The sequence below is a fragment of the Erpetoichthys calabaricus genome, chromosome 5 (assembly GCF_900747795.2).
Source record: "Erpetoichthys calabaricus chromosome 5, fErpCal1.3, whole genome shotgun sequence".
Lineage (NCBI taxonomy): Eukaryota > Metazoa > Chordata > Cladistia > Polypteriformes > Polypteridae > Erpetoichthys > Erpetoichthys calabaricus.
Genome location: NC_041398.2, coordinates 189818203 through 189831847, shown reverse-complemented (window position 1 = coordinate 189831847; position 13645 = coordinate 189818203). Strand labels below are relative to the sequence as shown.

The 13645-nt window shown below is 35.2% G+C and overlaps 1 protein-coding gene across 1 annotated transcript in view; it reads right to left on the bottom strand.

Moving 5' to 3' along the window:
• Nucleotides 1–13645, bottom strand: part of fxn (frataxin) — a 37185-nt gene that overhangs the window by 3445 nt on the left and 20095 nt on the right. The window contains exons 2-3 of the mRNA XM_028802327.2: nucleotides 10495–10583; nucleotides 6959–7079 (exon numbers count right to left, since the gene is read on the bottom strand). Of these exons, the coding sequence (XP_028658160.1) occupies nucleotides 6959–7079; nucleotides 10495–10583 (210 nt within the window). The remainder of the gene's footprint in view (nucleotides 1–6958; nucleotides 7080–10494; nucleotides 10584–13645) is intronic.

Genomic DNA, 13645 nt, shown 5'->3' with positions numbered 1-13645 from the left:
TGATCTACAATTGAGGCAGAGCTTTCTGACACTGGGCAATATGTTTCGCCCCAGAATGGTTTGATAATCTTGAGATTTTATTGTTCCCTGCACAGATTCAAGGCACCCTATGCGTAACGCAGCAGTCTCAAAATATAACAAAGCATCCTCCATGTCTCACAGTAGTAATAGTTTTCTTTTCTTTGAAAGCTTAATAAATATTGTATTTTCATCTGTGTACATTCAGCTGATGTGACTCTGCAAAAAGCTCCAGTTTTGTCTCATCTGTCCAAAGGACATTCCCCCAGAAGCATTGTGGCTTGCCATTATATATTTTAGCAAATTCCATCCTGGCTCTTTTTTTTTGTTTTTTTTTTTTTCTTCCAACAGTGGAGTCCTCCTCCTTCTTCCATTAAACCCAAAGTCAGTCAAAAAGTGACTGGTGGTATGATGAGACTAATAATGGACCATAACCTTGGGATTCAGCTTGTGTCTCTTTGGAAGTCGCCCTTGACTCTTTGTCTACCATTCTCACTACCCTTCTGCCTACAATGGGGTTGATTTTCCCTTTGCGGCCACATACAGGGAGGTTGGCTACGGACTGTACCTTAAATGGACCTTACATTTCTTAATAATATTTGCAACTGTTGTCACATGAACATCAAGCTGCTTGGAGATTGTCTTACAGCCTTTGCTTTGTAATTTTCTTTCTGATTTCCTCAAACAACTCTCTCCTTTGCTTTCTCTGGCCCATGTTCACTGTGGGACACACAATGACACCAAACAACAGAATGACTGATTTTCTCCATTTAAATAGGCTGAATTGGAGACACGTGTGATACTAATTAAAGAAAACAGCTAATGTGAAAAATCACTATAATCCAATTATTTATGATGTTTTCTAGGGATACCAACAAATGTTGTCCAGGTTATTTTGGAATATCTTTGTAGAATAAGCAATACTTCTTTTCACACTTGCTTTGCTTTACTCAATGACATATCAAAGGCATGCAGGTATTCGTAGGACAATTGCTTTTCAGTTTCTCACTTTTCAGGAGGCATACAGTACTTTTTCAATGAGCTCTAAGGGTACCAATAAAGCTAAGTGCTTGTAAAATTCCATTACAGCCGTTTACCTCCTCTGCATTTCTTTACACTCTTGAGGTGAGCAGGTGCCATACAAGAGTGTAATGCAGCCATGAAGGATGGACTCTAATGTGCAACTATACAAACCTGCACTTTACTCCTAAAGAAGTAGAGGCTTTGGTGAGCCTTCTTGACAATAGCTGAAATATTCTGTACCCACTTTGGTGATACGGAATAAAAATGTATACCTGATCACCTTCTTCACAGCATCCTCTCCAATGCCGACAGAAGTGTGGTATGCAGCCATACTTCTCATTATGCACTTTTCTTATTCCTTGAAATGTTTAAAAAGGCCATTTATCCATTCTTTCCCCCTTGAAGGAAGTCCAGGATTTGGTAGGTTACTCTCCATGAAATGCTCATTTCATGATCAAACCTCCTCCTCACTTATATATGTGGCTTATGCATGAAAGTTTAAGTTTAAATTGTTAATTTAAACAAAGAACATGTAAATGTATTTGTATGAAATGGATTAAAAATGCAGATGGAACCCATTTAAATAGTGCACATTAATGGATATATGCATCACTGTAAGAATCTCAACAATACAGGGTACAAGTTAGTTTAAGGTTATTAATTAGGTTTTCTTAATTTCATTTCTATTCAAATTCTGACCCAGTAGACTATTCTAGTTAAATAAAACTGGCATTTTTATCCTTTTCTTATAACATTTTTTATATTTACAAATTGTCGGAGTTGTTTTAAATGGAAACAAGTTGTACTACTGTCATGAGTATGAATTTTCCTTATGGAATGTTTTCGCTGAATGTCCTACCCTTCTAAAATAACAAATTACTACACTACTATATTAAATGGCAAAGGAGCAGTAGACTTCCCCTAATTGTCTTTGAGAATGGCAATACACATACATATGTGTGGATCCTTTTAAATAAAAATGTATTTTTAATGCATTATATCTTTATCTTATTTCAACTAAAACAGAATACATGCTGTATATTGTAAGATGTTGCCACTTTCATAGTTTAAAAAAAAAAAAAAAAAAACACAAAGAAGGCATTTTATCCAGCAAAACACAATGTGCTCAGTGAAGAATCCTGCTTAATGGTCATCATACTAGTCCAAAAATATCACATATAATCTTGCCAATAGAGCTCTTACTAATAAATTGTTTTACTTTACTATTACTGAACATGGATATATCTGACTTTTCATTTATATCTACTGTAGATAACTATTTTACCCTAGTAGTGGAATATGTTATTTCAATGATTTAGAATAAAAAAAAATCTCCCAACACACATAAACAGTCCCAAAAATTAATCAAGATTGTTTTCAGATTTAAAAAGTCTACCACTAGCTTTAACCATTAAGTTCATAGGCAAATAAAAGATATCTTTACAGGATAAATTTTTAATTTAAACTTATTTTTTCACAATTGTGATAAACAATCATTGGCCTAAAAACATTAGCAATTGAGTTATATTTTTTTAATCAGCATCTCTCCCGGTGGTTTACAATTGCAATTAAGAGAAGCATCAGAAGAAACATTAAACAAATCTATGATAACATGTCTACTTTAAAGCTGTAAATGTTGTTCCTTATCCATGCATGCCTTGATAGTGCACACCATTTTTTTTTTTTAAAGAAGTTTGGCTTTTCTCTTTCAATGACTCGTCCTCTGTGTCCTCGACAACCTTTCACCTTCAGGTTATTAGCTTTGAAGCTGCTGAAGTTCCAATCGTACGTTTTAAACATATAAATTAAAAACATTCTTATTTTACTTTCACATCCTATATATGTGCGTTTACAAAATACTTTAGTTGAAAGGCAAGATTGTAAAAAACAGCCAGACACACACACACACCTCTTTTCCTTCTGGATTATTCTACCATACTGTGTTCTCATTTGGCTCAGTAGCATCCATCAAGGAGGGCTGTTTACATGAAAACTCCATCCATGGCAGTAACGGTGAGCAAAACACATTCCTGCCTAAGTCCTTCCCATGTGCCAAGAATCTATGTTAAAAATTAATTATTTCCAACTACATTTCCTTGTCATAAAGACACCTCCAAAATGCAGAAAACATGTTTCCCTGAGACCAGAATACCTGCTGCTTCAAAATGGACTTATTTAGCAAGTTTAAAGCTTTTGTTTAAAGTTTCTTTTGATGCCCAACAGGCTGCAACTGTAAACCAATTGTTAAATATAAATACTAACTCACTTAATGCAAGTTTCTATGATAAATGAATGTATGGTCTAAGTGTGGAAAAAATAACTTGCCAGAAAAATGACATACTATACAAAGAATAATTGTAACAGGATCACACATGGTTAAGTACAGAATAATTTTGGGTTTCTGACAGTGTTTTTAAAATTATATATATATATAATATATATATATATATATATATATATATATATATATATATATATATATATATATATATATATATATAACATACATACATACATACATACATACATACATACATACATACATACATACACACACACACACGGTGGCCCATATTTATGTACATGAGTGAAAAGGCATTATTATCAGGAAACTCTCAATGTTATTATCAAGTAACATAATAGAACACTAAGAACCTTAAATGTTTTTTCATCCCCTGTTCTCCATGGCATGGCCCACCAATGCACCATCCAGATTGATACACGCCTGAAGACGAACAGCAACATTGTCACAGCCAGCTTGGCAAATCTGTACTGGTATTATCTGAAATTCTTCTGGAGGGGTCAAATCGGGAGACCGAGCTGGCCATTCCAGCATTGCGGGAATGTTTTGTTCAACCACTGTCTCACTGGTACGGCATAGTGTGGCAGTGCCCCATCTTGCTGCCACCATAGATCATCAATGTCTGGTCATCGTTACTCCCATTCTCAGGCTACATAGTGATGCCATTTTCAATACTTTTCCACGCAGTAGTTTACATGCTACAGCCTGTGAAGCATCATATACCTAAATATGGGCCACACTGTATATACACACACACACACACACATATATACTGTATATATATTTATGTGTGTTAACAACTGTCTACTACTGCAGAGAATAATATGAACCTTTCAGCTTCATTGCTTTTCTAACTACTGGCTGTCTTAGAACCTCTTATGTTCCTCTTTCAAGAATATACTGTAACTAATACTACATTTTTGCGAGGAGCTCAGTGGAAAACCAGGTTAGTTGCATCCACATGATGGGCACTAAGCATCTAACATAACCTAAAAAGTTTTAAGCAGGTTTGAGAATATTACATCTTATGCTCTATATACTTTTGACTACTGTATTACATTATTAAAGTGCACCAGCTCTGCTTGAACAATTTTAAACAAAGAATGTTGTTACAACTTTAACTCTAGATTAGCAGGTATTAATCTACTCGTCATGCTAAGGTAGCTAGCTAAACCACATCAAAAATGATTTTGAAATAATCTTGATATACAAATGCTGCCAAAAACAAAGACAGAGTAGACTTCTTTTCAAACACATACTGTTAGGCTTGTTCCAAAAAAGAAAGAAGCCTGGCAAAAGGCCAGCGTAACACAGTGCTGCAAAGATTTGTAATGTCTGTTGGTTTGCCTTTGCCAACTGCAGTTGTTGATCTTGATGGTGACCTGTGTCAAATTTATACACCTGAAAATTGCTGGGCATTTCAAATTTTGCTCACCCTTTTTTGTTTCAGCCAAAACACCTTGCCTGGTGGAGCTGTGATGTACAGAGGATTAACAGGCACTGCAAGTTCAGCATCAGTCTTGGCCTTTTTTATCTATTCTGTTGTGGTTCGCAAAACTTGAGACATCAGACAGATGAACTTCTCTTCTGTTTATGAGGTACCTTATTCCTTGTTGCTGCGTTATTTGCATTGTACTTCCAGATGAGCTTTCATTGGTTGTCAGTTCTTATGCACACAGAACTCTCCTCTGTGACTAACAACAAACTCATTTAATTTTGCCAGAGCAAGTTGCTTGGTATGTCATATAATATGATTGGATTTACAGGATTGTGCTGCTGACGACTGTCTCCGACTTGGTAAGAATATTTAAATCTATTTAGATAGAATTACCAAAATTTTTTATACAACTAATTGCAATTCTATTTTAGTCACGTTCAAAATACTCTCCTTGAGTTGCAATATTCTTCTCCCAGCACTTCTTCTAAACAATTTTTTGTTACTGTGTGTTGAGCATCCCGAGATTTTTTTTCTGGATTTTCCACAGTAGCAAATTGTCTTCCCTTCAGTCTGAATTTTAATTTCAGTAACAAAAAAGTCACGCTGAGTGAAATCTGGCTAATTTGGAGGTGTGAAAACAATAAACATATTGACTTTGGTCAAAAACACTGACTAACGATGCGTTGTGTGCTGGTGTGCTGTCAAGGTGGAGCAGTGTGTGCTGGAACTCTCTCAAGGTGCAGTTTTGCGTGGCCTCTGACCAGAAACTTTCCCGCAAATGCCTCAGTAGTTCATTGTAATGTTGCTGATTAGCAGTCTGTTCATGGGAAAACTATTTATTAACAAGTCCACAATAATGGTCATTCTGATATTCATTATGCCCCGACATGATTTTTTCAGCTTGGAGAAAAAAAAAAAAAAAAAATCAAAACATGTGATTCTAGAATAAATGTCAGAAATAAGCCCTCATCAGCTGTGCTCAAAATGTCACTTGGCAGATTAATTAAGAAGACTATGCTATTAATCAATTCCCAAAATTTTTCGGTCTCTCCTAGTAAGTGAAGGGACACCCCAATTACTGACCTGATGGGTGGCAGGCACTTACACTTAGTACTGCGTGGACATCCAGCCAGGTGAAATAGGTAGCAGCAGGAAATCCATTGGTGGATGTTACTACAGCCTTGCTATTTAGCCCAAACTAAGTCTTCAGTGCCAGTCCTTGACAAGCTTTCCCAACTCAGGATGCAATTCCAGTTGAGATTAAAGTGTATGGTAATGCCAAGAAGAGGATAACAGTTCTTGGATAAGGAAGGTTGGCCAAACACTACTGGTAACACTCCATAGAAGCAAAATGTATTAAGATATGATGAAAGTTATCTGGGAGGTGAAGACCCTGAAAGGACTTGGGGATAGAGAACCAGCTGTCCATCCCAAAATGTGAAGTAACCATTGGTGAAGGTATCTTGTGACAGAACAAAATACATTATTATTTTGTTTGTGCTTCTGTAATTTGTCATTTGCTGAACACTGGGTAGCAGATATGACCCTATCTCAACATATACATTTGATACTTTATTCTTCCACAAAACAGATATGCTATTTTTCAAGTGATGACCACCCAGAAGATCTCTATGCTATTATTACAGTTATATCAGGTTGTGAATTACTACTAGCTTAACATCTACGTTCAGTGCCTGTCTTTTCAGTGATGCAGTAAGAATAGATGTCCATATCTTATGATCCGGAACTCGAAATTTGTGACCTCAATAAATTTATGGATAAATGGATTGTCATTTTCAAGATATATTAGATACTGTACATTTGATATATCTAATGTAGTATATATTTGTACCCAAATGTTTCACTGGTAGATTAAATGAGACGAATTTGCAATTTTAAAAACACGCGGTTAAAAGTAAAACATTTCATTATTTGTTACTGATCAATCTAAATTACTTTCTTGACTAACAAAATCAATCTGAATAGCTATATGGATTTGGTATTACAGTTAATAAAGTGTCCCAGGACGGTTTTCCTGAAGCTCTTTCATTTTACACAACAATAACTTGAATATGAAAATAAAAATACATCTTAAAAATACTGTACACACTTTTTTGTGCAAACCTTTTATCAGGTCTACTAAATCAACATTGAGTAAAGAAGAAAAAATGACTCACCCCAAACGTTACATCATAATCTGGAAAAGTGAAATCTTTGTCTGCAAGGTTTTCAAAATACTCTGCTAAGGCATCAAGGGTTTCATCAGCAAGTCTTTCATAAAATGCTTCATCTGTTAAACTTAAGAAAAAAAATATTTAACATTAATTAGTTTAGTTTTACTAAGAATATCTAATACAATGGTTATTTATAGGAATGTACCACAAATAGGAAATCAAGGTTTATGTTTTACAAAATATGACACAAATATTTAATGTAACTATTTTAATCAATACTGCCTAAATTCCTAATCAGTGACAACACCTGATAACACAGACCTCATTTAATTAGCTTGTATTATTTTTCTTTTATTCTACATTCAGAAAAGCACAGCAGCGTGATTTTTACATTTATAAGACATTTAGAAAATTTTTTGCCTTTACTATAGATTTAAATGCTTAACTCTCTTGAAATGTTGATTTCATTATATTTTGCCCTTTCTCTGTGCAGTTTTCCCCTTCGTTGTATCTTATTAACGACAATTAAAAATGAGCAGAGCAGACACGCTGGCAAACAACACTAAATAATCAAAGGCTGCAACTACTTTAGCATCAGACCCACTAATTAGTAAATAATGGATTAATTAAACAATTAGGACACCTAGAAAAGTAGAATGAAAATCAAGATGAAAATAATTGTTAAAAAGAAAAAAAAAATACATTATTCCCATATAACTGCATGGTATATTTTATATTTTATATATATATATATATATATATATATATATATATATATATATATATATATATATATATTACCAAACTTAGTTTTCTAATTTCTATATTGTTCCCAAAACACAGAACTTGGGAAATAACACATCACTTAATTAGCCCAGGAGTCCAATTAAAAACAGAAGCTGGTTGGAACAAAAACCTGCAGCCACAGTGTGCCCCCAGGACCGAGGTTGGGAAACACTGGTCTAAACAAATATCCTGCTATTAGGTCAGGGAGAGTGAGAAAGACAATGTAAGTTAACAGTGAGAAATGGTTTGTATTAACATTAGCAAGCCAAGCCAGCAAGCAGACAGGGCATTACCACATGAAGTAAGGACCAGAAAATAGTATGTTTTTATGCTTGCTTGTTGTTATACTTTGTTCTACCTCGTTTAACCCTTTGTGTGTATTTACAGAATATTACTTTTGATGCTTATGGCCAAAAAGTATAACAGTAAGTGTGCATTCTTTCATTATGCTCATGAACAACCCAAAAGATATACAGTATGTTGAAAAAATCCATAGCAAAAAAAAAAAAAAGATAAATTTATTGTACTATATGCAACGATGGATACATGATTGTTAAAGGTGATTTGATATGTGCAAAGTGGAAACATAGGGCCAGGCTCTTCCATAAATAAAACATGATAATCACTAATTAATACCAGAGCAACAGACCAGAGTCTTAAACATTTATTTTAATTAAACAAGTAGGTCTTACTAAAAATCATGTTCATCATAAGGACAACATTAACACTATAAACACTCTGCTTATAAACTTTTCATTCCAAAGTCATATCTGGCATTTTATATGGATAAAGAAAACAGCAACCAATGACCACCTTGTTCAAAAAACAAAAACTGCAGTAATGTCAAAGAACACAAAAGAGCATGTCGGGACTTATAAACTTTCTACTAAAGAAAAAAACACTGGTCAACAAAAGATTTTGTCACAGAACAACCTACGGCATTATAAAAGCATGTTTCATGTATTCAGTTATGTCATTCATAATTTGAGTTATGTCTTTCAGGTTATACAGGGTGGCCCACAAAAAAGTGGCCCGCCTCCACCGAGATGACTCCCGTCTCGTCTGCCGCTGGATAGACGGTTACGGTCATGTCGCCTGCCTTATTTCCTTGCTGTCAGACCCCTGGAAACCACTTTTGTGGTGACAATGTACTGAAGCAAGATGGTGCAACATACCTCACACATATCTATGCCTACTATTTGGGAGCATTTCCCTGATGAAAGGATTATTAGCAAGGGTTTATGGCTACCACAATTGCCTGACTTAACAACGTGCGACTATTTCTTGTGGGGTCATTTAAAGGGCTGCGTGTATGAGACAAATCTATGGACTATAAATGAACTGAAGTTGAACATTGAAAATGCGATACCGAGAATCGATCCCATGATGTTGCAAACAGTGTACCTGAACATGCTGAAAGGGGCACAGAGATGTACTGACGCACAAGATTACTTTCAGCATCTTCTGTAAATGCGAGTACCAAATTTGATCATTTTTCTCTTCACCACGTAATGCAGTCGACTTGGTAGAGGCGGGCCACCCTGTATATTTAGTACATAAGCTTTTATTAAGATGTACAGATATTTTAATTTAAATTTCAGCATTAAAATGTTTTTATTGCTGTTAGTGAAAATTTTAGAACTTTCCATAAATTTGCAGGCTGTAACACATTTGAACATGTTGAGACTGGAGCCTGCTCTTTGTTTGAGGCACAGCTACCTTTTAAGGTGTGATGTTTCCAGGAAGTACATATGGTATAAATATTTACAGTAAATTTTGTGTGTCATTTGAAATCCTAGCATGACAGAGAAAGTCTCCGATTAGATGTTTGAAATAAGCATGAAAAATACTGCAACCTTCACCTATATTGATGCATGTCACAAATTTACATTTTGTTATGCAGTGTAATCATTATTATAGTTGTAAAAAAAATTTCATAACTAAAGATAATGTATAGTTTTATACAGAGCAAGAACAATTACAAGGACAAGCATACATATAATACACAGTATATAATCACTGACCAAAATTATGGTATTTTTGAACTGCAATAAATCACAAAACAAATAAACTCATACAATTAATCTGAGCAATATCACACATTAAATAACAGATTAATTACATTCACAATTCTCTAAATACGTAAAGACTGTTTAAGATCGTAAACATCAAATGGACATGCAACAATAATTAATCAGAACGGCCATTTCCGCAGGTACTTATGTGAGGGCAATAATCCACATCAATTCCACTATAGATGAGCAGACATAAACTTCAGTTGATTCAATTCGAAATAACTCTTCATCAGCACAGCATCATTTATGTAGTTTGCCAGTTATAATGGAGAGGAAGATTTTAATTGCTTGCAGAATACTATAATCTTCATTTTGCAGTAATTTGTAAGATAAAATGACAATATCCACATGCTTCACTTCAGCAAAGTTTGTGCTGAATGTTCTCCTTATGGGCTATGCCTGGCACACCCCCCATGGGTGGTGCACAGGGCATCCTAACAGCATGCACAAACCTCTTCAACTGTCTTCTCTCAATCTATGAAAATAGAAAATTCTACTCTAAGGTCTTCAAATATTTCTGATTTAATATTGTGGTTTGTTTACACAAAAATATTTACTATAAAGAAAAGAAAATAACATCTGACATAGCTTCTCATTAATATGACTGATTTTTCAGGCCACAACCTTAAAAGTGCCAAGATTAATGTACAAGTTAACTTTTGTTGTTACCTACCATACCTTGGATCAGACCTGCATACTAAACTTGACATGTGAATACAGTGATCTGGCACTTCAAGCAGATGTTTGGATTTAAGAAACTGGGAAATCTGTGGAAAAGATCAAAGTAGAGAATTATACAGACATGCAAACACCTACTATATAAATAGTAATAATAGCATTGTCATGTATTGAAAACATACAGTTAATACTAGGGATGTGCTCAGTAGTGGACTACTTTGGTGAGAATGTTCAAAAGTACTAATTACATACATCATATATTAAATCTTCCTGTAAAATTATTGTGTTGCCAATACAGGATGTCAGCATTTTGCAATGAAAAGAAATGTGGACAGAGAAGAACAAATAACCAGCATTTTAGAAAACACACTAACAGTCTGGAATTGAGCAGGCTTGCGTTTCAAAATTTCAGCTTTATCTACCTGGTTATGTGATCAAATGACAAACCTACTCTTGCAACATGTAGACTGCCACTCCCTACTATTATCTGATGCTGTTCAAAAGAAGGAACAAAATGCAGCACAGAACAATAGACTAAACTAGATATTTATTTTTATAAAAATCTGTTTGACTTAAAAATTAACTTTGTCCATCCATCCATTTTCTTAAGAGGAAGCCAAAGATTACAGTATGATCACCAGACAAGGCAGGAGCTTATTAGAATGAGATGTCTGGCCATTATATGGTCTGTTTGCTTTCATACAAGGCCAGGACAAATTTGCTAATTAAATTAACAAGAAAGAAACCCAAACATAAAGAGAAAAACCCATGGAGACATAGTGTATAGTGTACATCAGTGTTTCCCAACCTTTTTTGAGCCACGGCACATATTTTACAATAGAAAAATCCCACGGCGCACCACCATACAAAAATGTCACAAAAAGTATATGTAATAAAATATAATGATCTTCTGGTTTCAATTTACTCACAATTTACTTACTCAGTGTGAAACCTGGGCCTGTTTAGTTGAACACAACGCTGATATACACGCAGGAATTGAAGAAAGACACACACGAAGATCTTCTTCAACAGCTCTGAGTCTCTCTCTTTTTTAGTTTTTATAGCAGTTGAAAAGCCAAGCTTGCATAGGTAGGTTGTGGAAAATGGGAGCAGGGCTGAAATAGCTCTGCTTGTGAGAATGGGAAACTCCTTGGCAGCAGTCAGCCAAAAACTGTCCAAAGGTAGATCAGCAAAGCTCAGCTTTTAACCGCGATTTTCTCTCAGTAGTTATTTCCTCCTGCTCCTGAAAAGTCATGTCCTTTCCAACTGCAGTTGAGCTATATGGGTTCCTAACCCAGTCAAGGCAATCAGTGGAAACTGAAGGGAAATAAAATGACAACTTCTGTTCAAGAGTTTTCAATATATAACGGAATCGGCTCGGTTGGTTCCCTGGTAAAAGTAAATCCAAAGGAAAGATAACTTTCATTGCATTGTCTTGAGCTCACCTTTTTTGCTTTCTTCTGACCACTACTCATACTAGGGCCTTCATCTGGGTCACAATTTTCTCCAGGACCCAGTTCGGATTGTGTACTTTTTCTTTTCAGATATTTATCCATTGCTGTCACTGCTGTCACAGCTGAATCATCACTAATTCTACTGTTTGAATGGCAACAGTTAGATACACAGGTTAATTAACCATCTGCTGCCACCTAGCGGAAGAGTATTTAATTGTTCTGCCTCTCAATGCCGCATAGACGAACGAAGACAAATTATTTGCAGTAAATAAATAATAATTTTTAGACCAATTAAGTGAAATTGGATAATTTTCCACGGTACACTTGATGATCTCTCACGGCACAGTGGTTGGGAATCACTGGTGTACATATTGTGCTAGAAACAAACCATAATGAAGACTTATTTAATAAATGTTCAAATTCACTACACTGAACTGTGAATTTTAAAAATACAGCAAAAAACAAACATCCTATCTGAACTGAATCAAACTGCAGTAAAGGCTAAAACTGATCAACTAGCAGCAATCAGCACATCTTGGACCATCACCTTTAAACAAAACATACTGAACTTTTGAATAAGTAATAAACTTTTGTGTTGAAATCTGGATCTGGTATTTTGCATCATTTAACTAATATTTGTGAAAACCACTTGATTTAAACTCTAAATATTTAGTTCATTATTTTAGAATTCCAGGCTTCTAGGAATGTCCAAAAACACCCTTTTTTAATTAGCCAGGGGCAGTTAAGATTAGCATGAGCATCATGCTGGGAGAATGCACAAATTTGTAATATAGAATGGCAGTGGCTTTAAGATTATCCATTATTTATGTAATCATTGTTAACTCCACATAGAGAGAAGCCTTTATTTTTTGGATGCACGCTGGACAAAAATAATTCAAGAAGAGAAAGAAGATGTCCACCATCACCCAGATAAGATGTCTGCATTCTATCTGAAACTGGCAAGACAGAAGACATCTGCGGGCTAAAGAAACTTTTTAAGCAGCTATGCACCAAGGCTTGAAGGGACTTATTCTCATCTGTATTTTTACTTAAGTATCTTTCAATAGGTCTTTTTTCAAAAACACTTCCTACTTTTTGCTAGTATTTTTTTTACTATGTATTATTAATTTTGCTTTATTGTAACAGCACATTTATATTGTTTGGTTGGACAAAGGCACTCTACAGTGTTAAGAGTATCTAGTATGTGTGGTCATATTCCCCCAGGAGTTAGGGGCTAGAAGAGACACTTTCAAAAAGAAGCAGCATGGTGTGGGCACCTGCTTTGGTAAGTGGCACAGGTGTTCAGTAATGCTCAGGTCTGTAAGACAATCACTTCATCTGCTTATGCCAAGCTAGTAAGTCTATTTACTGGAGGCAACTGCACAGGCTGGTAAGCTGTAAATACGGGACTCTATAAAGCAGCTACAGAGGTCTTATTTTGCGTAGGGCAGCTTTCCACATGCAGGTAAAGTTGTATACTTGGGGTGCTATATCGTACATTTACCTAGTATTCATAAATACACCATAGTTAGCTATAACTATGTAATATAGATGAACGAAAATAGTGAACAGATGAACTTTCACAGTAATACACATGGAGAGAATATCACCTAGTCAGAATCAAACCCAGTGAGTTCCCTAGACCTGTGAGGTAGCAGCACAAATCACTATTTCTGCAGTTCTTGGCAAATTAGAAA